Raw genomic sequence first — 27,891 nt, forward strand, 5'->3', positions numbered from 1 at the left:
ATTTCCTAATGTTTAGTCAGTGCAAAAGCTAAAAATAACTGTGTGGAGGCTTGTTTTTCTTCCCCCCCCTTTTGTCTTGAATAAGGTTGTTTTTGCAATTAGTTGTCACAACAAAAAGATGACGACGTTTCCTTGATACCGAAGCTTCTCCACATTTCAGGCTAAAAAAAACAAAAAAAATCCCCCAAAAACCCACCACCCACATGTCCACCCAACATAAAAAAATCCACATACATACAGCAGGATTTTATATGTTATAGTTCTTCTCACCTTATCAGCTTTCAGCTTTCTGAGAAAGGATGGACTGTCATATCCCTTTGCCTGTCTTGCTTCCTGTAAGTGGTTGATCATCCAAACATTTTTCCTCTGTTTTGCTAGATCAAGTGGTGATTCTCCCTGCCAGGAGTATAAAAATGGGAAACATCTAATTTAAAAATAAAATGCATTCGGATCACTTTTGAAATAGCAGATTGGCAGGTAAAAATAATACATTTAAAAACAGATTAAACTACATTCTGGCACTTTCTCTCTGCAGCTTACTGGACACCAAACAGATCATTAATTCCTTTTGGTCTTTTTCACTCTTATAACTGTATATGAGTAGACAAGCAGAATATTAAATTTGTGATCCTGACACTAAATGTCTTGATGCAGCAATAACTGTTGCTTTTGCCATAACACATCTGTGTTTCAGTGTTCTACACACAGTCTACTAGTCTGTAAATGAAAGACTGTGCTCCCCCTCAGCTATTGACAGGCAGCAGAAATCAAACGAAGAAGAAGAATTTGTGACCCACTGGATCATGGAAACTCTCCCAGCGTAAAGCCTTACTTCTCAGTTAACCCTCTGCCTGCTTGGCAGAGTGAAGTTACTAATATCATGAAACGTTTCTTCTAAGGATTTTTTTTTTTTTTTTTAAATACACAAGCTTAATGCTCTTGGTTGTCTCAGTCACTGAAGTCCTAGGAAGAAAAATGGGAAAGAATAAACTGATTCCTCATGTCCAGCTTGCTCCCAAACTCTGAGCTTTCATGCTTGGCTTGTGCTTTGCATACATTGAGTGCAAAGCCAGCAATAGTCCATGCTTTTCCTTTCCTTACAGTCAGGGACAACCGACAGAGAAAGCAAGAGAAAGATATATAGAGGCCAAAGGTGCCTACCAAAATGATTTGATTTTATTGCTTTTTAAACATCTAGAAAGAGACCTAAACAAAAGTTATTGACTGGGTCTGAAATTATAGAGGAGGCAAGAGACAACCAACTGCAGGTACCTCCAGCTTCAGTTTTGCATTTGACTCCTCCTCTCTTCTACTGGAGTTAACTCCCCTCCTAAACAAAGCATTCATGGAGGCTTGAAAAATGGCTGAATCCTCCATCGCTCGGCCCCCTCCTAAAAGAAAAGTGAGACAGGTACCAGAAACTGAAATTACCCAGGAAGGGCAATACTTACTATAGACAGAAGAGATTTCAAAGACATAAAGGACAGTTAGTTACCTATATCCCATAGCAAGACAATGGGAATGGTGTACTTAACTCTCATTTTGCCTTTGAAATCTTGCTCTGAGTCTCTAAAAGGAGGGTAAATAGCACAGACTACAGATTATGAGGTAAAGTGTTTTGCTGCCTAACAGAACCTGGCATTTCTTCTGTCTGAGAAGTTAAGCTAGCAAAATCAGTTAGTAAAGAATAACCTTTTGACTTCACTTAGCTTCAAAGCCTGATTAAGAAACAGATTAAGTTAGCTAAGTTATCTTCAATAGAAACTCCTGAGATCCAAACTATGGTGCCTGCTTCATCCCAAAGCTAATAGCATCTTGAATTGCTAATATCGGAAAACCCCAGAGATGCTCTATTTTGTTTTTTAATGTCATTTTATATATCCAGACTATAAGATTACCTGCAGACAAGCAATCCCCTCTGGGAGTTGATCTCCCAAGTAAATCCTGAAGTTGTCTTGGGGTCCAGCTGAGCATCCCTTCCACTAGAGGGCCATAGACACCTAGGAACTGCCTAGATAAAGAGATTGAGGGAGCTTTAAAGACATCTTCCACTATGCTTCTGATCATCCGGCCATTTTAACATTTTCCTCATAGTCACAGGGATGCATGGCCAATTTGCTTAAAAAGCAAAACTAAAGGAAAACAACCCCCCAACAAACCAGGGATCTTAAACCTTAGTCTAGTAATACAATTATCAGTTTGCCAGCAAGCAATAAGGCTTTAATAGCATATATTTTGAGATTTTAAAGTGATTAGACAGAAAGAATAATCTGAAGTAGCATTACCATATGGCACTTTCAATGTAGACTTTCACAAAGAAGTCTTCAAATACACTACATAATCAAGAAACTATATCTAAAGTCCATTCAAAGATTCACTAATAGTTTCAATTTTTTAAAACAAGTATCTTCTTTAAAGCATAAAAGTTCCTTTCTCTGGGGGTGGGGGGGGCTTCTACATATATTTAAATAAAATTTGTTCATCCCTCCCCCCCTTCTCCGATTAACCAACTTCTGAAATTTTGTCCTTATCTGCCCAATGTTTCCTGGTGTAGCAAGACACTTTGTCCTAACAAAAACAAAACAACCCCCAAACCAAAGAAATCCATACTCCAAAAGCCTACTTTGACTACTAAAAGGAACTTACATCTCCAACTGCAGTTATTAAAAAAAAAGGGGGGGGGCCTTACTACCAAAAGAGCAATATTAGTTTCTTAAACAGCATAGAATAAAGAAGATAAGTAACTAGGGCAGGACAAACCCACTTTGATTAACTTGAAACAACTGCATCTGTGAGGTATACACATTGTGGTGTTACTGCCATTACACTACCTAGTATCATTATACTTCCAAGATAGAAGTATACTTCCAAGAGATTTTCTTTTTTTTAATATCAAGTTTTAGTCCAGAGTAAGTCTCATGAGTGCTATTGATTTAGTTTTCTCTTATATAGCGCCCACTATCTCTCAGACTGCCATGCAAAATAAAAATAATGCCTTACTTAGATGACTGGTTCCAATTTACATCAACTTCCCCACCAAAACCTAGGAAGCTAGTAGCATGTAATTTTCTAACATATACTACCTTGAACTGATAACAAAAAAAAGTCAAAGCTTGCACTTAATATTTCAGCCACTACATAATTTGAAAAAGATGAAAGGATTCCAGCCAATATATTTCTTTAACCTTAAATGTTTTATCAACATTTGTGGTCAATTCCATGGACTGAGAGCAGGACTTCACTGAACAGAGATCTGGAAATGACTGCATCAGAAAGGAACCTTTCATGACTCCTTTTAATTTCAGGAAAACTTGAGCCAGACACTTTAACAACCAATTTTTGGCTCAAGAAAGAAAACATTTTTGCTAAACAGTCAAAGCAGAAGCACAAGACAGCGAGTTTCTACATACCTATGGAAATCTCTCAAAATCTTATGTTTACTATCAACTTTTGCTAAACATATGATATACCACTCAAATAAGCATCTGTTATAAAAACCATTGACAGGATGGCAAAACTGCCACTGCTAGAAGAATTTTGATCCTAGAAATCCTATAGATCTTAGGAATCCTAGGATCTTAGGAAAGGCAAACAAGAAACCTAGCCTGCACTGCAGAAGGAAGGCAGTGAATAATGAAACCAGGCTCATGTCTTCCAGCGTGACTGAAAAGATCCCATGATCCAGCAGGTTCAAAAGCCTATTTTCCTACTGACCGCTGCTGTCTGTCAATAATGAAGGAAACTATGAATTGCTTGAGGCTAGTAGATATCCTTTCACTTGGCCAAATGTATTAATTTTTAATTACAGATTCCATGAAAGTCAGGAAACTTAGGTATGGGTCACTTTAAAACTCTAGTTAACACAAATCAGTCTCTCCAGGGAGGCAAGTTACAACACACCGATTGTTTCACAAAACCCCCTAATTTTTACCATTAGGTGGAACAGAAAAGAGCTTCATAACAGTTTGCAGGAAGTGAGACTAGAAGTGTATTTCATCCACACAGCTGACCTTACAGACCACTTCTTATATATCCACACCAATGAACGCAAGAGACTAGCTGATTTGTTTTAAACACATATAAAAAGCCATGTGGTTTTTCTGATGAGTTTTCAGCTCGTGATCATCAGTATTTCTGGTGATCTAGAAGTGATGTAGGATGTAGAAAGACAGTAGCAAAATTTGACTGCACTCAAAAAATCTGACCCATGCTGTTCAAGAAAATGGATGTATATATTTTGTTAGCATATTGCTATCACTTGTGGATCACAACACAATTTTTTTGGTTGATAAACTAGTACAATAGACCCTGGTCATCTTAATCAGTAGGAAAAAACGGTGAAAGGTCAGATTAACTAAATATTAAGTATTTTATAAGTGTACATATAGAGCTGTACTTTCCAATCTATCCATCCCATTTGTACCATTCATTAAGTGCAAAATACAAATATTCAAAGAGAAACTGAGTAGTAGAGAGTTATTTTTTCTAAAAGTGAGCTCCTCCCTGACACCACAGACAGATATGTGATAAAATGCATCTAATGGGATATACAGGATGGTCTGGGAGCAATGGACAAAAACCACTGCAGAGCAAAGCTTTAATATGCCCATTTCCCACTGCTGGCCAAGCTCTTACGGACTCTGTGTCTATAGCATAAATTGGAACAGCTCCTTGGCTGTTCTGTGGGTGGGATGGGCTCTGTTTGTGCCAAATCTAGCTTTGTCAAGAGGTTCAGGTAGAGTAGTTGGACAACTTAAGATCTGCCCCAAAAGAGAACCAATTTTCTGATTTTATTCTTACTGATACTTTTAGTCAAACTTCCTTACTGCCACTGGGTGAAGGAGACCTACTAGAGCATCCGTCTTCTCTCTGGGAGAAGACATGGATGTCTCACATCTCACTCCATCAAAACACAAAGTCGCTCCAAATCATAACTAGATGACATTCGGTCAATTTTCTGATTTTGCATCCAAATGCATGATCTTCATGCATGCAGTCTAAATACACACACACAAACCATCTGTTTGCACATACCCATTGGTAAATGTATTTACACATGTACTTCGGAAGGTGCAGATTTAGTGATTCTACATCATTGTTAGTAAAAACTGATTTCTAGATTAAACATTAGTGGCATGGCTTTTGCTGCATCTTCATGGCCCCACCACACCCTCAACAATCATCTATTCTTCAGATTTATTACAGATTTCTGCATTAAATCGCTTAGGATAAAAACAGATTGAGTGTTTACCTTGATGTTCTGAGCATCTACATTAGCTCCAGCTTCTAACAGAAGACTAATGACTGTAGTATTTCCTGCCAGCACAGCCCAGTGCAATGCTGTGTTTTTATGATATTTGTCTCCAAGATTAACAGAAACATTAAATGTAAGTAGTAATCGTGTCGGATCCACACTAGAAAAGAAAAGTCATGTTAGATCTACAGAAGATTAACTAAAATACATTCCAACTTGGTTAATGAGTTCAGCTTCTATAACGGACATTGATTAGGTACACTATTTAATAGCAAAATGATTTTTTTGCTGATAAATATTAACGGCTCAAGTTTCCAAAGACAATCCACAAAGATCTTACTAAATTTAAAGGGAGCTTAGTAAGACATACATTGCCCAAATCTATTAAAGCTCATTCTGGGATGTCTTGAACCGCATTTTGTATGCATTTTTATTTTCACATCTCAAAAATGTAACAGTACTAACAAATTTGTAAAAGCATGTACATGATTATATGTTTGACAGATGACAATGAAAGTACTGAATATGTTATACCTCCATCCCACATGCCAAAAGATGAAAACAAAAGAGGCAATGACAATGTTGGTAATAGTAGCTATTTGCAAAAGCTAACTTAGGCTCCTCTCAAAAATCAATGGAGATAGGTCCCTCTGAGCCACAAATCAATTCAGACAAACTTGTTCTTTGGAGAAGCGTCTTTTTTTGCTAACCTCTACAAGATGATTTACTTTGTAGACTGAAAGTTCATATTGGTGAATACATCTGCATAATATCCTCTCTCTTGAATAGGTCAGAAATGAAGAAAGTAGAGTGGTAATTGTGAGAAGTACATTGGCTAATTAAACCAAAACACTCTCCAAATCAAAAGAAATCATCATTCCATGCCATTTAGTTAATGCCAAAAAGTCAGAAATGTGGTGGGTATATTACCTATGTGTTCTGTAAGCTGCCCACATTAGAGGTGTCATTCCATTTTGATCCATCATATCTACATCCTAAAAAGAAAAAAAATGCTGGTGAGATGTGCATGCTCAAGTTTCAGTAGCTATAAGATTTACAAAATACTGCTTATTACAAGACTAGCCAACTGAATTAGAGAAAACCTAGCAAGCTTTTAGTATGTAATGTCTGTTTTAATTTTTAAATATAATTTTATTAACACCACCAGTGCAAAAATATGACCATTTCAATCTATTTTGGAAACTAAGGAGCAGCCACAGGGCATAAGACTGGTCATTTCAATCTTAAATTTACCTTCAACATAAAAAAACATACATAAATGGTGTAATATTGCACTCAAAAGCAGGAGAAACATTTAAATAAAATGCACTAAAGTTCAATAAACTACTTCATAAATTAACATAAAAAACATGACTTAGCATCCTACATGGTCACAGGCTAGCTGTATCTGTAGTTTTCTACTTGCAAAGCAGTTTTACTTTACACATTTCCAAGGGTATTTACACGTCTGGATATCAGCTTAATGGAAACCACAAAAGAGTTAAGTGTAAGCAAAAGCCATTAATAAAAACAATTAATCTACTCAGAAATAAAACTAACTTATAATCAAGTGGTGACTAAACAGATGGCTAAATAAACAAAAGGATTTATTCCATTATTATGCTTAACTGAACATTACCACTGAATGACAAATCATCATCATCCAGGGCAACTGATTAAGACAATCCTCCAAGACCATCAGAATGGAAAGCATCTATTACCTATAGTATTTTTTTTCCTGTTATAGATCCTTGCCTCAGTAACATGGAAGCTGGGAATTCCTAAACACATCAGGCAGATGAGATTCTCAAGTATATTTGGGCAACTTTCACCGACTGCAAATACAAAATTACTCTAAAATAAAGACCTGCACAATTTTCCTTAGAGACAGCAGAGCTCTGTCAACATCTCCTACACTACTCCCCTCAGTTCTTACTAGAAAAATTACGTTCGAAGCTTTTCATTAGAACCATTTGCTATCGAAACCCTTGATGGAAACCAAGAAAGCAGATAACGTTGCTTTCCATCTCCCCCAGAACCTTCTGCTCCTTTCTGTTGTCTGCCAGATGCCCAGCACCCTGGGATCCTCACCAACTGTGCTGTTAGCCTGACCCAGGCAGAAATTTTCCAGAAAATGCAATTTAGTCTTCCAAATAATTACTTTAAGAAGCTCCCTAGCTTGCAGAAGCTTTTACATTTCTGAGTTTTTATTCTGTCGCTAAATAAAAAAAACAAAACAAAAAAAACCCCAAAAGCCAAACAAAACCAAAACCAAACCAAGGGAAATAAAAACTGATTGCCTGGGTGGAAGGACACCCATTATTTTATTGCACTGTTTTTTCCAGAAGTGTGTTACATGCACTAAGACCAGAATCCATGTCTGTTTGTCCCAGGAACATGCCTACACTTAATCTTTTTGAGCCTACTAGGGCTGCACAGCAGTTGAGACTCCCTTTCACCTCCTCTTGCCAAGAAGGAAATTAGAGGCATGGCCTAACCTCAAGTTCATTTGTGCTTCAGAAATGTAACTGATTCACAGTTCATACTGTGTGAACAACACATTTTGAAGAATGTAAAGATTACTATAATATGAATAATCACTCTTTCATCTTTAGATTTCATATGGAAATGTTAACCTTTCGTGACCAACAGCAGGTACCTGACTGCCTGCAAGTAGGTAGAGACTCCTTTAGCGATTCCATGCTGACAAATCAAAGTTACACTTTGCACTAGGTGACACTAAGTAAAAACAGGTTACTCCCTGCAAATCTTAACAGATTACTGAAAGAGCCTACAACTATTACTCAAAATAAGCTCCAGTGTGGGCTAAGGCAGATCCTTCTTCAAGGGAACTACAAGTCCCAAAGAAACTGAGGTTCACTTGCATACAATTTTATAGACATAACCTGTGGATAGCAGACAAATGGTCTAACAAAACTTCTCTCAAAAGCTTTGTTATTCTGCCAGATCATAATAACCTCATCACCCAAAGCAACATGAGCATACATTCCAGAAAAAAAAAAAGCCTCCTCCAACAGCATATATGCATCTGGAAACTTTTCATGTGCTCTGGCTTGTACCAACAGGTGTTTTGGTATTAACTTCTTGTCTGATTCTCAATGACAAGTCAATCCGATACTTCTCAGGGACAGGTCTCTATGCTGTTAGGACAACAGTCTGAGCACTGCAAAAAGCAAAGATCTCAGTAACAAGTAAAGCCATGCAATGATCAAAAATCGCACAAGCTGCTACGCTGCATACATATTTCAAACACAAGAATACCCCGTACCAAAACTGGTACATTTATTAGTTGGCTCTGAAATAGGACAATTCTGGTTCTAAAACAGAACAACTTTGCATATCCAAAGACAAACCAGATTTTCATCCTAGGACATGAATACAGGATTTCCCACAAAAGCTTTTGAAGAGGCAAAACCCAGGGGAGAAATTCTTACTTCCTGCATGGAAGGGAGCTGTGGCAACCATCCCGCTGCTTAAACCCAGTTTCTGAAAAAAACCACTGCTTTCTAAAAACAATATGGTTGGTGAGTTAGAATTCTGAATAGCAAATAGAGCTCACAGCAGCATTTAGTCTTATCAGGACAATTAACAAATAACGGTCAAACACTAAGGTGTTACAATAGGGCCTTCTCAAAAGCACTAAAAGCATCACAAGATTACGCTTAGAAATGCATTAAGTTGCACAAAAGGAGCATCTCTGGAACCATTATCAGTTCTTTTATAGAATGGAAGCCTCTGTACAGAGATAGATCATGCCCTTGTGCAGAACCCTGTTCTCTACAGGGAAAGATCTCTTTTACACAGACTGTTATCCAGCAAAAGCAGAACTTGGACTCTCAAAGAGAGAACATATTTAGAGGCAAAGAGTAAGGAAAATTTATCAGGAAGAGTTAAGACTGAAAACATTTCCTCAGTTGAGAAAGACTTGAGCTAGTTATTCACTGAAAGCAAAGATTTGAAATTTCTGAGATCAGTCTAGGAGTCATGAGTGGTAAAAGCTGAGCGCAGGTTGACAGCTTTTATCAAGCAAGGTAACACACACACACACAAAACCACACACAGAAGCAACCTTGCTCTTTTGAGCAAGAAAAACTCTGAAGAACCTAGTGCTTCATCAGAAATAGAGACTGTGTTGAGAGTCACGAAGAAGAAACATGATTTGCCTTACACTTCTGTAACTAATCTCTGTACAGCAGATCTAGGGAGTAAATAACACTTGGCTCAGTGTCGTACACTGGCCCGAACCCTGCTGGAAGAACAAACCTCAATACTGAGAGAGAGCTAACAATACTTAAGAGCAAGGCTGCTTTCATCACACCAACATCTTCCAAACCCATATGCCAGCTATTCCTAAGCCACAGCTCAGAATCAAGCCCTAAGTAGCTCTGCACAGTAGTTAAAGCATAAAGTTGCAACTCTGAGAATAAAAAAATAAAAGAATCCTGTACCCAACAGAGTAAGGGATAGTTAAGCTATGATCTTAAGGAATCATAGATACTCCGGGGATAAGTCTCAGAACATGACTTTACCCCAGTAGTAACTTTACAGTAGCTTATGACCTAAGCAACTGAGGTAAGATATGCCACTGAATTGAGAACACACACATTGCCAGTTATTCAAATATCTGATACACCATATTCGTATCCTAACTTATCCTGGGGTGATGTGTTTGTGTATCCTACATCCTGATTTGCCTTTGGAATTTAAATAATTAAGTACAGTGTCAAGTAGTGACAATTTTAAGCAGTTTTCAAGCACCTTCATGCTATTTCAAAATCTTTCTTACTCCCTTTTTTTAATATCTTTTTTTAAAATCAGAATCTGTAGCACTGTCTAGGTTTAGATATTTGCCATGTTGATTGTATCCATATTGTATGCTTGTCCCAGGCTGATTTTGCCCCAGGCAACTTACTGACACAACACGACCAAATTATGATAGGGCCAAGTAATCAGTCTCTCAATATTCAGTATGAGGCGAGATGAAATAAAAAGCAACAGCTATCAGCAACCGCTGCCTCTTGGCAGAGTAGTGCTTGCTGGCATGAAGGTGGGTTTACTTTCCAACTGAGACCAGAGGGAACTTGATCGAGAGCTCTTCCCCTACAATACACTCCAGACGCTAAAGGACCGGACTCTAGCCTCAGATGGGAAGTTTTACTCTTGGGTGCTGCAGCCCAGAAAGAGAACGGAGCAGCAATACTGAAGCTGGGTTCCAGTCCTGCCTGGAAAAGGGACAAGAAACAATTAGGAGCAACTTCAATTAGGAGCAAAACTAAATCCACCTCTCAGCTGTAACTCAGTTCTCTCCACAGCTGACTGAAGGCATGAAAGTTGGCTCTCCTCTGACCATACAGGTCCCCAAAGGATGTCAGGACCAGCACTAACAAGGCATAGCAGCCTACATGGATTTATTTTGACATTTATTTATTCGACATTTATCATGCAGGTACTACATGATGACAGAAAATTATGTTCAGCAAATATAGTTTTTGGATTTAAGAGAACCTGGTCTCTATATAGGTAAAGGCAAAGCTTACAAGCAGCAATAGGAAAAGCCAACATAAGCAAAGGTAATTAAGTTTCCAAACCCAAATCATGGTATAAAGAAGGAGGTAAAGACCAGTGTAAATAAAGTGAGCAATTAATAATCTCACATATAGTTTTTAAAGGAGAATACAAAGTAGAATCATTCAGTTCCCACAGGTTCATAGAAATTATGCAGTTTCTGTAGCTGTATGTAGTATAGCTATAGTATAGAACTGAGTTCAGTAATTTTTATTACAGCGTTATTACTATATTTTAACATTCTAATCAATATATAATTCTAGAGTTTTGCTTTCTGAAGTGCTTCTGAAGATAACTGGTAAAAATCAATTCAAACTTATGGCATGGAAAGGATACTGAAGTCATTAAACCCAAAATGTTATCAAGTATAAGAATCATCTTTTTAAAAGCTTATGATAAGGAGAGCTGTTTCCAAGATAATAGATTTTAGATTTTAAAACAAGCTCTGTGTGTCTATTTATGTACATATATATGTACACACAGCTTCTCTTGGACTGAAGCATTATATGCTCAGATAGATAAACAGGAGATTCTGTTTATAGACATCAGGGTATGCAAACATTTACAGGGAGATTTCATAATCAAGAGAGAGTATTTTAAAGGCCATTTATTCTTAAATTTAATGCTGTACTTTCAACAAGTTTCAACATGTATAACATCTGCAAGATTCTTCTGGTAACACAAAAAATCTATAAAATTATACATAATTTATGAACAAAGTATGTAACACTTGTTCCTGATGAAAAAGGATTTCTCACCACCCACTATGCTCTTATAAAATAGCTAGCTATTATATATGATCAGCATCTTCTTGTGTCTAGCTTGATCTCTACCATATACTAAATACTGTTTGACAAACAATTCTGAGATACAAGCCAATTAATGCATACAGCAGTAGTTTATTTTTTAAAGAGATTGTCGGCACAGATTTTCTGCAGCGAGTTTAGTATTTGTTACGTAATATAGCAATACTTTCTAGCTAACACTGACCAAAAGCACTGATTCCACAGTGAAATTCTACAAGACTCACAGGATCATATCCCACTATCCTATTTGAAAAGAAATATCAGAACACAGAATTGGGAACAGCAATAACTAAATTGTAAAAGAGGGGAGGGTTCTGATTTTTTTATGTGGTCTGCAAACTTGTGTCAAATTCTGTGTTTCAGGCACGTATCTGTGGGTATCTACAACTTGCTTATAATGAAGGGCAAGAGCAAAAAGGTAAACAGTTTTCAGCATACAAAATGAAGGATGGGAGACAATGAGAACAGTACCAAGTACACACACTACACATTTAATAGATACAGCAGTGATACAAGATGCAAGAGAGAGTTTTTTTTTTTTTTTTAAATCTACACACACATGCAACTATAGCAATAAAAAGTTGTGGACTGAGGTGTAAAAAGTGATGACCTATGACAACCCTTTGTCATTAGCTTCTTTATCCATGTCTAGCCTGATGCTTCTATGAAGACTACTAAAATATTTGCTATCATTGTCACCCTGAACATTTAAAAGTTAACTTCATTAGGAATAAAGAGCAGTAAAAAAATATCATCTAGAATTTCCACATACTATGCTAAACATATATAAATTAAAGTCAAAGCACTCAGACCACTGTTCAAGGAGATTAAGGTAAAACAGATGGTACACGCGTCAAAAACTAATCTGTAGTTAAATACATTGAATTATTTCTACGTTTAGTCAGGTAAATTTTTTGTATTACTTGAATCACAGATAGAGTTTTCAATCGTTTTCCTATTCTGAGTAGAATCTATTTAAATATGATATTACTTAAAATTTACCTGTCCCTTTGCTATCAGGTAAGCAACAATCGAAGTATGTCCAAACTGGGCAGCCAAATGAATACAGCTACATCCTTCTCCATCAATTAGCGACGGATCTGCCCCATATTTCATCAGCTGTACAACCATGGATAAGTGACCCTGTCTAAATGTAACAAAACACAAAAACAAACAACTGAATAACTATACACAGAAAAACTATTAAGATTTTAATATTTGAATAGGACAAATACATTTAACATATTTAATTATACTACTGGAGCTTCTGAACTTTGACTCGTTCTTTGAAAACAGTGATTGTCATGATCTGATTCTGCAACTGAGTAAGCAAACTCATTCACACGAGCAACTCTATGCAGCCAATGCATGCACCACATGCAGCTGGCTCAGGTGTGTTGTGAAGCAAAAGGCCAGTCAACAACAACAACAACAAAACCCAAACCAAGTCATTAGCTCATATATCCGATCTACTGTGACTTCTTCCAATCTACATATGAAACCAGCTATTTTAAGAGATGTCAAACTAGTTTATATACTCTTGATTTTTGTGGGGCACATTATCTTCCTACTATTAAGAGCAGTACTGGCATAAAAATGGGGGGAGGGGGGAGAGGGAGAGGAAAACCATGGACCTACATCTTCTCTACACTACATTAGAAGTTCAAATACATTTTTGGCATAATGAAAATAGGAATATTCTTCCTATTAATAAGGTGCACAATTGTCAGCACAGTTTCTGACATGAGCAAAAAGACCTTGAGTCTATCAGAACCACCTCTGGACAATGCTTCACAGAACAACAGATTACAGCTATGAATACCAAGGAATTTAATCAAGCATTCCTACTATTAATACATTGAAAGTCAAGTGTGATCTTTAATACCAAGAAATACACATGCTAAAACCTTTAAAGATTGAGTCTAATGAGCAAGTTCTCATCTTAAGTAAAGAAATTATTCTGATACATTAAATGTTCTAAAAACTAGTGTGCCAACTCTCCTTTTGCAGTCCACAGTTAAGGATATTAATAAGTATACAGTTCCTTTCCTGCCTATTTCTATGCAGTAGTCTGCAGAAGTAGCCACTAATAGAAGGCCATCTATTTTTCCCAGTCACTCATCATTCTCGGACCATCTTCTATATCATAAACCTGATTTTTTCCTTTAAGTTCATCTTTAAAAGTCCACATACAATAGACCACTGTGAGGAAAATATCACACAAAACTCATCCCAAGCCACATCTGCACAAGTGTTGCTCAACTCCAGAAAAGAGACAAAAATAAGATCTAAGAGTAATCCAAGGTGACTATTAACTCTAATTTTTCTTTACTTTTTCCTATCTCTGTGATCATCTTCCTCTACACCAGAAAGAGATAAGACAAAAGTTAAACCATATGCTGAAAGCTCTCGTAGCTCAAACATACTACATTCACAGTGGGTCCAGTTAACAATGACAAAATTCATTCTTGTGTGAATTATCTCCATAAAATAAAGGAATTTCATAAAACCATCAGTAGCAGATTCCAGTTAAAGAAAAACAACACAGGAAAGGAAATCCCAGAAGACTTTTTCCTACCTTGTCGCCCAGTGAAGTGGGGTAGAATTTAAATCCCCTCCCAGCTGATCAACAATAGCACCTTTTGATATATAGTATCTAGAAAAACAAGGAAAGTTAATATTTTTCTTGATTGTCTTGGTTAAAAATAAAGTACACACAGTAAGCATATGTTTGAAGTTATGCAAAACAGACAACTACAAATCAAAACCTTTGCTTGCCTTCACATAAGCTTTCTTTTTAAAAGGTCATGTAGATATGTTGGATTTTTTGCCTTTTCTGATGTGGGTTGGGAGAGCAGGGATGCTTCTTAATGTTTTACACACACCATCGTTTCCTAGTTCAGTTCCAATGTAAAATAGAAATGATATATTTATTAAGACAAATTGTGCTACCACATAAGTATTTAATAACAGATTTTGTTTTGTTTTTAAGATTTATGTGATTTTGCTAGGTTAAAAAGAATTCTAAATGTAATGATAGAAGAAAATGCTGCTAGAAGGCTGGCATATTTAGAGAATTCTGGCTAAGACAAAACAAAATTTTATATAATTCAACTTGCAGCATGTGTCAGCAGTGGAATGTGTCAGCTGAAGTCACTGTTCCAAGTATTAATACTTGTTATGCTTTCAGCTGAGTATAAGGATTTTAGATGCTTCTCAGCTACAGTTAAACAAAGGACAAAAACAGTGGTTACTTTAAAAATACTTTAAAGTGATGGGCTAGAAGCTATTTGCTCCTCAAGAACATTTTAAGCAGAGAAGTCATCTGTAGGAACAAAGTAAGTTGCCCATATTTAACCCACAGTAATTCATATTCATGTCCATTTGTATTGTTTTTGTAAGCTCTTTTCTGTACTACTTTATCTGGGACACTAAATCGGCAATATCACTCTTCCATTGAGAAAGAAAATGTATATCATGCCTAACAAAAATTCATGTTTTTAAAAACCAGACCTTCCCAAAAACTTAGAACATTGATTCTTCATTCATTCAGTGCTGTGCAAGTCAGTGAAAAAAGAAGTTACTACTAACAGATCTTTGAAAAGTACAATCTAGCTATAGATTCATAAATGCTTGCACATTTCAAGTACCTGTGCCTGTAGACTTTTACTGTCATAATACCTGCAAGGTATGTATGAAATCCACTCTCTCGCCCACAGAAACTGCCCTTCAAATCCTCAGCATAGAGCTTGCGGCACCTCAATTTTCCCTCAGTATTTCAAGACTGATAGCAAGAAGGGCAACAAACAAAATCTGAAAAATACATTACCGCTAGGTAACTACCTTTTTTTTTTTTGAGTGTTTATGCATTCACACCAAGTGCAACTTCAAAACAGCCTACACGTTACTTATAGGAACAACATCTGAACAATGCACTAGCTAACAACATTCACACTAAAAAAACCCTACAAGAAAATCTTTTCATATGGTTGCTTTAGAACTGCCAGATATGGAGATGTTCTTCAGCAGAAGCACCAGTGTCATACAACTCTGGTATAATTAGGTCTTATTGCTAATCCTGCTGTCCTGCTGCTGTGGCAGGACAGTCCACTCAAGTGGACTCAGATACCAACAGAAAAAACTGCAATATCTTTGCTGAAATTATTAAACTTTTGGATTTTTCAAAGAGCCACCAAAGATTTTCTGAAAGGCTTGGTCCTGTGTAGGTGAAGAGATAAGATTTATTCTTTGCAGGCAGGGGGACAAGACTATTTCATTTATTATAAAGCCAAGTCTCAGCTACCAAAGAACAAATGTGGAAGAGACACTGAAGATGATTAAGTCAATCTTGGGAAGGATTTCTCTAGACAAGGTTCCCTTGAGAATAGAAAGCATGGAAAAATTCACAGTCAAAGCTTCGATCCATCTCACTGACGTGACAATCATTTATAGGGAGGTGACCATTAAGCATATTTATCTTCATTCAAACACTGGTCCCCGCAGAAAGGCAGAGTTTATATTCAGATTCTATGGAGCAGCAACATTGCTTAGGGGCTAGTACTTTTTATTTAAAATAAAAGCTTGCAGTTTGACAACTGGGGAAAGAAAAGGAGACCATCCCCTGCCAGATAACGCATTGAGATAACAGTCTAGAACACTCATGGGAACACAAAATAAGCTGAGATTTATCACTATTTCAGCTTCAGTACACATAAATGCTGAGATTTTTCTTCAAAAGCAGTTTGAGAACTTAATCTGGTCTAGATAGATCTATCCCAGAGAATCACTTCTGTGCTGGAGGAGAATGTCCCTGATAAGGATCAGCTGGCTGATTCTACACTCAGTGAGTCATATAGGTGTCCATGCTAAAAGATGCCAGGCAGGCAAATCCAATTTAAGTAACCTACTTGCATTCAAAACAAACGGATCTGGTAAGATGCTGCCTTAGGAAGCAAATACTTTCTATATGTGATCACCACATTAGAATCATCTTTGCCAAGCATCAGAAAACTGCCCCTGCTTGGATTCAGTAGTTTGGGGATTAAAGTACATGCATTCAGTGTTGCTAAGAGGAGGAAAAGGAGAAGAGACTCTTGTCTGGAGAAACCTTCAACAAGTGGCAGGGTGAAATGCAGCCACTGGTTAACTGTAGAGAGAATGAGGCCAATTTGTGCATCTTCACAGAACTGTGTCAAAAGCAAAATAATGGATCAGTTTCATGATGAAAATATGGTATGTTACAGAGGTCTGACACTTATCTTCGATCCTACAGAAATGAGAAAGGGTTCTGCCAAAGGGCTTCACTGGTATCTGGACTGAATCACAAAGTCTCACAACAGACAGGATTAGTAAAAATAAACAAGGAGAAGTTTATTCCTAGGTCTGAACCCTCCACAGATGAGCTGCAAGGCTACTTCACTGGGATGACGTTGTACAATCAGCACCCAGTAAGCAGGACTCTGATCTGGAACCATGAGGGCAGACTACTTGCACCTAGACTCTGTCTCTGATATCAAGCTCACCAGCCAGCATACTTAATGGAACTACCCACTGTGTCCACAACGGACACACTGCAAACTTGGGGAGAGATGTTACAATAAGATCAAACAAGAAAAAGAAGAATCATTTCTTTCTGAGGAAACAGAATAATCCAGTGTCTCAGAAAAAAAGACAATATGCGACAAAAACTAAAATAAATTGAGACCCCTAAGGACAGAAAAACTTGAAGAGAGTAACAGCCCTATCAGGAAGAAAGAATTTTAGATGCAGTTAAACACATTAGTGTTTAACTCTTCCTCTCCTGGGGAGAAGAAAAGCATGCATTCTGGTAAACAGTAAGAAAATGCACTGCAGTATGCCACACTGGCAGAAATATATTAAAAAGGGACAAGACCACTGCCACATTGTTGAAGAAAAAGGAAAAGTTAAGCACATTAGGTTTATGAACATTCAGTTGCCAACGGTACATATTGAAAAAGCTTGAAAAAGACACAGCTGGCACCATTACAGTTAAGCTGAATATAAAAGTCTCGGAACAAAAGTTTTCAACACCCAAATGCAGGTGGAGACATCTATTATATAATAAGGAACAAACTGGAAATTCAGACAGATTTGAAAACAGAGTTCCATCTACCCAAATCCAAAGGTGATTTCTGACCACCTCTATTTACAATATACTAGCTGTAACAGACAGTTCTACTAGTAACAGGCTTGGAGGAAACAAAACTGTACAACAGGACAGAAAATATTCACACGCTAAATTACTTCTACCAGAAGTTAAGCTACAACAGAAGACTAATAGGGAATTTCAAGCTTGCTTTGATTTTACTCTGAACAGCTAAAGATCTCCAAACAAGGGTTAATAAAAAAAAGCTGTAGATTAAATACAATACTAGTGAACTAGAGCATTAAGCTGCAATCAGGTATCATATAGGTAGGTTCATTGTGAAGTTAATGCAGGGGCTTCAATCTTTATCCACAATATAGGTCTATTTTCTTCAAATGCTCAAGTCATAACAACTTTTTATGAGTGAAATGATAGTTGTCTCATGCCATTCAGTTTTCAGACTTTATGAAGACACATCAAGTGAGATGGAACATCTGTAATGCAAATATGTCTTCAAACAGCTCAAATAAGATGATGAATTCATTGCACATAATTTATTACACATTCAACTTGGACAGAGAAGTGAGCTCAAGATGTAACAACTGCTTTCAGATGCTGTACTTCTACTGAAGAAAGCTAGTGATCTGAAAAATTATAGGTATTACAATTATTTCAAATCAAGTTGTAAGATGCTAACCATGAAAGACCCAAGACAAGCCCCAAGGAAAATATAATGAAAAAGAAAGAAAGTAGAGTCTAAAAATATTTTCTTACTAAAAAGGTTGATGAGCTAAACCAGGGTCTTGCATTCTGTTGTCACTTTTTGCAGATGACTCTCTTCCAATGTGCCAGGAGGCTGCAGATTGTTACTTGCCTTTTAAAGAAAAGCTATCCAAATGCACAATTACAGGTTCCCTTATAACCTGCCATTCACAATAAAGATATAAAATCCTCATACCATCCACTGAGGACAATAAAATCTTCCAGGAACACTGAGTTATTTCTAAATCTTTGGCAATTTAACCTTCTTTAAGAGAACTGCATTAGGACAAAAACAGTCCTCTTAAAAACAAGGTAAAAGAAAGCTGAACTTGAGAACTTCAGGAAACTTCAAGATACTCAAGAACTGGTCTGATAAAGGCTCTGGTGATAAACATATGTAGGGAGACTGAGTTTAAATGAAGATGTTCTGCATTTTTTAGGTGTAAATATACACACCATTAATGGGAACTATTTTGAAAACTAGACTGATCCAAAGTGTGCACTTTATGCCAAATCTCTAGAATCCTGCTGATTCAATAATATTTTACGCTTTTAGGTTTAATTGCATGTACTTAGCTTGTCATTTTGTTAGTGTTACAAAAAAAGGATCACATTCAATTCATTTTCATGATTTGTAAAATAGCAAATACTAAGAATTATCCCTTCAGGATTTAAGCTCTCAGGATTCTGAAAGATAATAATACACTTTAAAAACTCATAAGTATAATGGTCTGAATTTTATAAATTGAGGAAGAAAAAAAATTCCACAACTCCCACAATTAAAGATTTTTTTTATTACTTGAAAGGAGAGGTGCTACAACATTGCCTATGGTAGCAAAGCCTGTTTTTAAAATGCAAGGAAGTTAAATCAGGACTTCTTGAAATGATAGGGACAAAAAGATGAATTAAATAGAATGCATCTTTTTATCATATTCATCTTACTTCTTAAAAAAAATTCACTACCATTGTGCATCAGATTTCCCTTTCTCAAAGGGAAATTTGATATTACAATGAGTCTTCCATAGTATAGATAAATAAATTGCACATCGCTGTTCTACAGGTTTATCTCATCTGAAAAATGCTTGAATTTGACTACTAGACATTTACCAGGTTTTAATTCTTTTCACTATGGCATCACATCATTAAATGCAGATTAGGTCTTCTATTTTCCCCCTCCCTGAACTTCAAGGCCAAAAATTGAGGTTTTAAGGTAATTAAGACTAACATCATAAAGAAATACCAACATTAAGGACACAATTAGTTGATGTTTAAGTAAAAATGTAATACATACTTCACCAAATCTATCCTGTTGTTGATTGCAGCCCAATGGAGAAGCGTTACATTTTCTTTGTCTGGTTGCCGTACATCATAACCTGCTTCTACCAACTCTCTACATCGCTCATATATTCCATACCTTGAAGAAGAAAATAAGATTTTTCAAAGATGTTACCTTGGATAACAAAAATAGGCAAACATCACTATGAGCAAGATGCAAAAGCTTCAACAGAAGAGAAAGACGACAGAAATTTCACACCTGTGAAGGAAGTTTCCACCACCAAAAGTTCTATTAACCAATTCAAGATTTTATAGAAAATTTGTCTCCACAGCAAACCACACAGCAGAACAAGACAAAATATAGATCAGTAGTATGTCTAGTGGAAAAAAAATTCTCTCTTCCCAGGGACTAGGTTATATTTGTTTCTTGCACCTCTGTTCCTCCCTTCTTTCTCTTGAAGGCCAGAACCGCTTAGCCAGCTGACTTAACAGTAACTCCCTAAGCAATTCACAAGATTACCACATCAGTTACAAACAGTAACAGATCTCAGGCACTTCTTGTTTTTCCTGAAAACAAACCAATGGCAGTTTGCTTGATTTAAGTGAGTACTATTTTCTTTTTTTATAATACCACTTCAAAATTATATGCTTTAAGAACAAGTCTTAACTTTTTCATTCAAAAGGACTATTAAGTGAGAACTATCCTTACTTCAAAAAAAAAAAAAGTCTGCCTATAATTTTGAAAGCTGAAACAATTCAGGAAGCATAAACATCACTTAAGCATCTAATGTAGCACTAACTCCAGCATTTAATAACACTTGTCTTGATGTTCACACTGTTTTATCCCCTATTTTTAGCAGCAATAAAAGCAACCTGGAAAGGCATGTAAAGATTACATTTGAATGTCTGTACCATCCACAGGATATCAAGTGTTAAGGAGGAGACTGATGTGCATGCAAAACTTGGAATAACATCAGTGCTTGCCCTCCCTGTAACATCCGCCTTCTGCTAGAGCAGTACCGTAACCTCTCAAAGTTAGAGTTTAGGTATGTTTTCCTTAGGCTGTTTCAACATTTTGCTCTCCGCAAAAGAAACATCCTTAGATAAGTTGAGTACCCTTTGCTCCATTTGATTGGTTTGTGTAACTGATGCAGAGGCCTTTTTCCTTGGTAGTTAACAGTCTTGCTTTTTCTTTCATTTATTCAAACGGAGCTTCAACCTGGGCAGCGCTCAGAGCAAAGCCTTAACTGACTGAAGTCAACTAACCTCCCAAAAGCTTTCCAAGCTTACCACAGTTTTGAAGCACCAAATTTGTCAGACAGTATTTAAGTTAGACATAACTCACTTAGATCATGACAGTTTCAATTTCTTACCAAAGTCACGCCTGAAATTACGAAAATGCTACAAATTGCTGTTATATACTTACAGTCTTTCAAAGCATTAAACAAAAAACCCAACCCCCGCAAACTACTACATTCAGCACATACTAACTGGAATGTCATTAAAAACATGTCTGTACAATCCTGAGACTGAATAAAAGAGCTCAAGTCATGAGCAATTTTCATAGCAAAGCTCTGCATCAGTGGGGAGGAGAGGGGGAATTTGGTTTAAAAAGACTCACAAAAATATGCAACCCACCAGACAAAACACACATACTCAGATATCGGTAACTCTGCCAGGAAATCTGATAAGATACTAAGTCTATCCAATTCACTGGGTGTACTATCTCTGAAGCCCCAGTCTAGACCAAAAGTGTGGTCAGATGAGTGCTTGTTCAAACAGCTTAACACTCTGCCATCCTCAACTGTCCCCCTTGCTGTAAGGGCCACTGAAACAGGTTAGGACAACTAGTGTCAGGGCCTGAAGGCACTACCTGCCCACCTCCTCGGGCCTCCCCACCCTGCCCAGGCCCCCACTTCAGCCCAGCCTGGGGCCATCAGCCCATGCCCCAGTGACATTGTAGTGGTGCCAGTCTTCAGCCCCACCAACCCCGACTCTCAGGTCAATCCCCCTGCCTCAGTCCAGCCCTGTCACCACTGCCCTGCCTTGCCATCACAAGGTTGGGTCTGACTCCAGTTGCCCTCACTGGGCCTGACCCAGACCCACAGGCTGACTGCCTGGCTTCTGACCTGCCTTGTCCCTATGGACCATCCTGGCAGTCACTGGACCTGATCCTAAACCTGACCTGTAGACTGACTTCCCAACTTGAACTTGGACCTGCCTCATCACCATGAACTTGCCTGATGATCTGAACTTGTTGTTGAACCTGGCCACAATCTCTGAGCCTGCCCTGCTCCCTCATGGGGCAGTAGGACATGCCTTGGCTGGGGAGGCCATGCCCTGCCACCACAGGGCTGCGGCTCCCCGGCCCCAAGGGAAGAGCCAGCCCTCGCTGCGCCCAGCCACAGACAGGTCAGTCAAGGATGAGGAGGGAGGAGAGAGAGGGAAAGAGAGGGGAAGGCAGGACTTCTGAGCGCGAGACAAAATTCTGACCTTACCATGTGGCACCACACTAGCGTATTACAACATCTGGAGTTATGCTGGCAGGTGGTTCAGACAATAGCAAGAAAGCCTGTTTCTTGACGAACTTTTCTACTCTAGTCTGCTGTTATAACCACAAGCCCTCTGCCTTCGTTTAACAAGTAACTGAATAAACAACGTAAGAAATAATTGTCCTACAGCCCTGCTATTAAGTTTAATGGTCACCAGCTAAAAAAATTGTACTGCCTAAGGCTGAGCTTAGCTGAATCTCATCTTGCTTAAATAAGCAGGACTACACAGCAGGCAAGAATTAAGTGTAAGAAGTGATCATGTAAATCTTTCATGTGACAGATTAGTACAGTAAAAAAAATTTTCAAAAAAATCAGATCCTATTGGTCAGCTACAGTAAACAGTACAAATGATTTAGATGATAACTATGCAACACAAAATGAATATCCTCAAAAGTAACCTCTCATGCTTAGTTAAATCTTTGTTAGAATATACTGCTGAGATAGGTGTAACCAAATGGCACCGCCACAAAACCTTCAGGGCTTGTTTGTTTGTTTTTAAGGCATACCTAGCCTTACAGCAAGTGTGAGACTGCCTTCTCATGAACTTTGCTGAAGAGACATGGAAAGGAAGGAGAACTGTGGCAAGCGGCAAGCGAATAAACTCTGCAGTCTGTGAGGCATCGAGTGCTGTGGCAGATAGCCCTGCAGGAGCTCCAGTAGTATGCTCTAATTGTGCTCTGTATTCATGTTTACAAATATCACTCTCCAGAATTCACTCCTATGCTGGATTTATCAGGTTAATATATTGTTCCAAGCACCTGGGCAAAGCCTACTGCATGGGTTCGGATACAACAAGCTGCAGTCCTACCAGATTCCCTCCCTAGGCTTAGCTGCACAGATTTCTCCTGCCCACAAAGACAAACTGCAAATCGCAAATATTTCCTACTGCTTAGCCACAAAAACAAACCATGCAGTTCTCCAAGACATCAGGAAAGCCTTTCCAAGAGCCAAATGCATTCCAATTCAGCCAGTTACACTGAGAATGGGGTATACAGTGGATTTTAAGTCACCATCAGCTTCTGTTGCTAGCAGCTTATTTTTGTTGCCTAGAACTTAGTCACAACTGATTACAGAAGATACAACACACCAGATATAATTTAATAATGCTCCAATTTACTAATCTGTCAGAAGAGGGCTTAAGGATTGAGACAGATGAGAACTGCTTCAAAAAGGTTAGAAATTTAGTGAGTTGCTCCTGTTCCTGGAAACAGTATGCTGTCGACAATTAAAAAAAACAACCATCAACAACCCCCCCCCCCCAAAAAAAACAACTCACATCCATTCCCTCCCCCCTTCCACCGCCCACACCAACATTCTGAATTTGATGTAGTCACAGGTTCTTGTCCTAGGAGTATCAGCATTCTTCTCAAATACCACCTATACTCTTCTTCTATCTGTCTTCATCTTGTCTTCTCCAAAAGTTCATGAGATACTGTTAGATTACAGGATGTTAAGGTCATTCACTTATTTCAGAAACTCAGCATAACTACACTCATGATGTTGCTATCAAGGGGTACACACCCTTCAAGAAAGAGGAAGGAGGAAGGTTCAAATTCTTATAAGACGATAGGTTGTATTAAACTAATAAATTCAGCATCTGGGTGAATTCTAGAAGATATCTGTAAACATCAGTATGGAACATAATTTAAGAATACTACTGAGCCTTGTTCTTAAAGAAACGGGACTAGGTCTTTCAAGGCACAAATACCATTGTGTAGGCTTGTTTTATAATCAGAGTGTAAGACGTTTCAGTAGCTAAGTTATAACCTTGTATTCGTCAGCCTAAGTTAAAACATGTTCTGAATTTAGTACTTTCAAAACAGGATTGCATACTTAAAATGCAAAAGGATTCTGGGGTACTTTTCTTTTGTCCAAAAGCACACAGGGCTTTGGAAATAGACACATCCAGCTTTGCTGTACGATTAACATCAAATTTGGCCACAATACTAGGAAGGAATCTCTCTTCAGTGAGTATATCACCATGCCGACAATCAGGAGGTAAGCCAGGAGCTTATTCCCTCCTCTTGCTATCTTAACTCCACTCAAAGCTGTTTTAACTGGAAATGCAATTAGTAGAAAGATGCTCTTTTTCATCTTTTAAAGCCTCGTCCCAGTGAATGATGGTGGTTAAATACCAACATACGTCTTTCACACATCATTACCGTTTAACATGCAAAACATAAGACAGCTTTGTTTCCAACAGCAAAGCAGTAACTCAGTAGAGCTGCTTAATGAACCTTAAACAATGACAACAGGAGACACAAGAAGTTCAGCAGCTGCATATATTTCCAAGTACCTCAAACTGGCTAGACAGTGGTGGTGATGTCACTACTCTTGTTAAAATCACCACTCTTCCATGGGAACTTTGGACATCTGTCACTTTTAGCAAAGAGATCATCAGCATCCACTGGCCCGAACAGCCAGGCACAAAGAATGCACATCTGGGCGGTGGTCTGTCCATTCGCTTGGATCAGAGCGTGACAGACTCCCTTGGTAACTGCAAGAAGCTGGGAGTAACTGTCGCTTTGGCCAGCCCTCAACAATTTGAATTATTCAATATGTATCCTGTTTTACTTCTTATCAGTTACCCTCTGAATGATGAGAAATGGAAGAGGAAAAAGAAAACATGCTCTCAAACATATTCAAGACATGTTTTTTTCTGAGTAAGATACAGCATATTCATTTTGTGTTGCACTGTTTCACAAATCTCATTTTCAAGGATCTCAGTGAATAAGAACAGTAAGAGAAAAGGTAACTTTGCAATAATAAAATCCCAATGCCCTAGTACTCAAGCACAAGAAATCAGTCTTAAAGAACGCATGAAAGCATTCACTAATTTTAATGTTTAATACTAATGTTCATAATGATTTAAGACATTTTCAAATTAGTAAGAATTTGCTCAAGTTCACTACAAGCAGGAGATGCCTGCTCACATGACTGAACAGTCATGAAGATAGAGAAGAAACGGAAGACTTTCTACGCAGCTAGAAGCGAAGTACTTACGAAGTATTAGTAAATATCTAATGTTCCTCCACCACCATAGCAAAGGCAAACATGGCTCATTTTAGACTATTGCTCTGAAAATAATTTTCAAATACATGTAAAGCAAATGGCCCAGTTCTGCTCTCAGAAACGCACAGGAAACTCTGAGCCGAACAGAGTTTTGTTAAAACAACTGAATACAGGATGCCAAGAGATTACACATACTTTTTAACAACATCTGCAAGTTGAAGCCCTAGTGTTAGTACTAGTACTTTTAACTCTGTGCCTTTGAATACATTATAAAGGATACTTTTCACTGGATTAGCTATATCAATACAAATTAAATAAATCATACACTATCATTTTCACTCCAGCACAAGTTTCTCCAAAATAAAAAGACAGAGGATACTCTTGGTATCAGTTAAAACGTACCCAGTCCCACTTCCGTGGGAGATTTGCAAGAACTTACTCTGCAACATAAGAGCATGTACAGAGCAGGGAATAGAGAAATACAGCTAAATTCTTTGCAACAAGAATATCAACTGACCTGCTCATTTCCAAACAAAGTCTTAATTTGATTGTAAAAGTAGTTATTAGATTTGCAGCTCAGTGTATGAGCATGTTAATTTAATAAGCATCTAATCCACACACTATGAAGATAAAGCACATGAACAGTTGAACAAGGTATGAAAACAAAGAATGAACAAATTTTACTGGAAACATATGCAGAGCTTGCAAACTCCTATCCTCCCCCCCACTAAAGAACATCGAAAGCAAATACAGTATTTTACTAACATAGTTTTATTTCTCTGTAATCAAGTGCCAATAAACTCAACATTTCAAGTGAAATTCTACAGTCAAACAGCATGTGTGTAATACAGATGAATTTAATCTTTTCATCCCATTTTTCTTTAAACTTCAAAAGTTTAAGGAATCATGGTGCCCATTTTAATGAGCTATGTTATTGTTGCAATATGCCTTAGTTTTACACAAGAAACCTCTAACAATGAAGCATAAGCAGCATGACCAACAATAATCAGGAAACAACACCTGAAATAACTGACTAGCTATTCATCCTATATGACTAAATACTTGGATTATCAAAAATTTGATGGCCAACAATTTTATACTGCGGTAAAATGCACTTTCTACCTGTCAAGAAGCCTACAACTTAAGTGTTCTTACATGAAATGTCATTTAAAAATTCTAACGAACATATGGACAACATGGTAGCAATAAAAAACTTTGCACAATGACAGTAGGCAGAACAAATTTTAGCAACTACACAACCTTGATTATGCTTACCAGTTCTTGATTTTTATTTTTTTTAAATCTCAGATGGGAGACAACATTAGCTCTTAGTTCTTCCTTCTGTTTCCACAGAAGGAATGAAAATAATCAAAGTTACAGCAAAGTTTTAAATTCCACTAAAGGCCATTAATAACCTGCAGATGAACAGTCCCGAGTGAGAAGGGAATAGATTTTGGATGACACAGACCAGTTTGTTGGTCCAGGAGCAAGGAGGGATAAGATGCACAACTTTTTTTTTATTATTATTATTATAATTAGCTTTATCAAATCACTCTTAAATCCAATAGGATTTCATTTTGCTAATGGTAAGCACTCAACTTGGCATTTGATGGTATCTCACTTTAAAAAAACCTGTAATGTTCTTTTGGGGAGCTTTTGAAGAGTGCTTAGGTGCTGAAAAATATCTAATTGTGCTGCCAATCCCATGCAAATAGGGAGTGTCTGGACTTGGGGACGGGGGGAAGGAGAAGGCAGGGGGCAAGATAGACATCAAAGCTAAGAGACTGAAAACAATTCTTAATCTATTTTGCTACATTTGAACTTGCTGAACTGTCTGAGATGGAGGATTCTGGGAGACAGATGAATGTCCCTTTTTTACAAACCCTTTTTGTGTTATTTTGCATTAGCACTGACCTGAAAAGCAAACTAAGTCAACATATATTTTAATCTAAGTGAACAGTGATTTCTGAGGGCAAACAGCAGAGAATGAGATCCCCTATTTTTCATTCATATGAAAACAAAGTTATATTTCTACAAAAATCAGTAACCATGTCATTCATTTTTAATAAGAATTGCATATTAGTGGAGCACCTTTTTACCATTGCTGTTTATCAAATGAAACTTTTACCTCTGATAGGAATGTGGAGACAAGATGAGTTTTTTTTGTTTGAATTACCATATTAGCAGTATTCTTTATTTTATTGCAGGCCTTATGATATTTAGGGGGGTTTGTTTCCTGTCTTAAATCTCAGAGATTTTTCCCTCATCAAAGACAGCTTGTGAAGGTCATCCTGTTTTGTATAACATGGCCATAAAATCCTTGTAAATATTTAAAATAAAAGGTGAGATTTCCCTCTAGTCAAGGAGGTTCCAAGGGATATTACTAACTTAAATTCATCATATTCCATGCTATCAGCTACCTTTCCCTGTGATATGAAACTATAGCCCTCTCTTACAGAGGAGAGTGTAAATCACCAGTCCACCATCCTTAGAAGATTGCAGGGGAGCATAAGCGACTCCCAGTCCTGTTAATCCTTA

At 37.5% G+C, this 27,891-nt stretch overlaps 1 protein-coding gene across 1 annotated transcript in view; it reads right to left on the bottom strand.

The window, feature by feature from the left end:
* The window catches only part of ZDHHC17 (zinc finger DHHC-type palmitoyltransferase 17), an 87,526-nt gene that overhangs the window by 37,597 nt on the left and 22,038 nt on the right, over positions 1–27,891 (bottom strand). The window contains exons 3-8 of the mRNA XM_067313073.1: positions 19,806–19,928; positions 14,225–14,302; positions 12,649–12,793; positions 6,185–6,249; positions 5,252–5,414; positions 271–396 (exon numbers count right to left, since the gene is read on the bottom strand). Coding sequence (XP_067169174.1) covers positions 271–396; positions 5,252–5,414; positions 6,185–6,249; positions 12,649–12,793; positions 14,225–14,302; positions 19,806–19,928 — 700 coding nt within the window. The remainder of the gene's footprint in view (positions 1–270; positions 397–5,251; positions 5,415–6,184; positions 6,250–12,648; positions 12,794–14,224; positions 14,303–19,805; positions 19,929–27,891) is intronic.

This window comes from Apteryx mantelli, chromosome 1 (assembly GCF_036417845.1).
Source record: "Apteryx mantelli isolate bAptMan1 chromosome 1, bAptMan1.hap1, whole genome shotgun sequence".
NCBI classification, from domain to species: Eukaryota; Metazoa; Chordata; class Aves; order Apterygiformes; family Apterygidae; genus Apteryx; species Apteryx mantelli.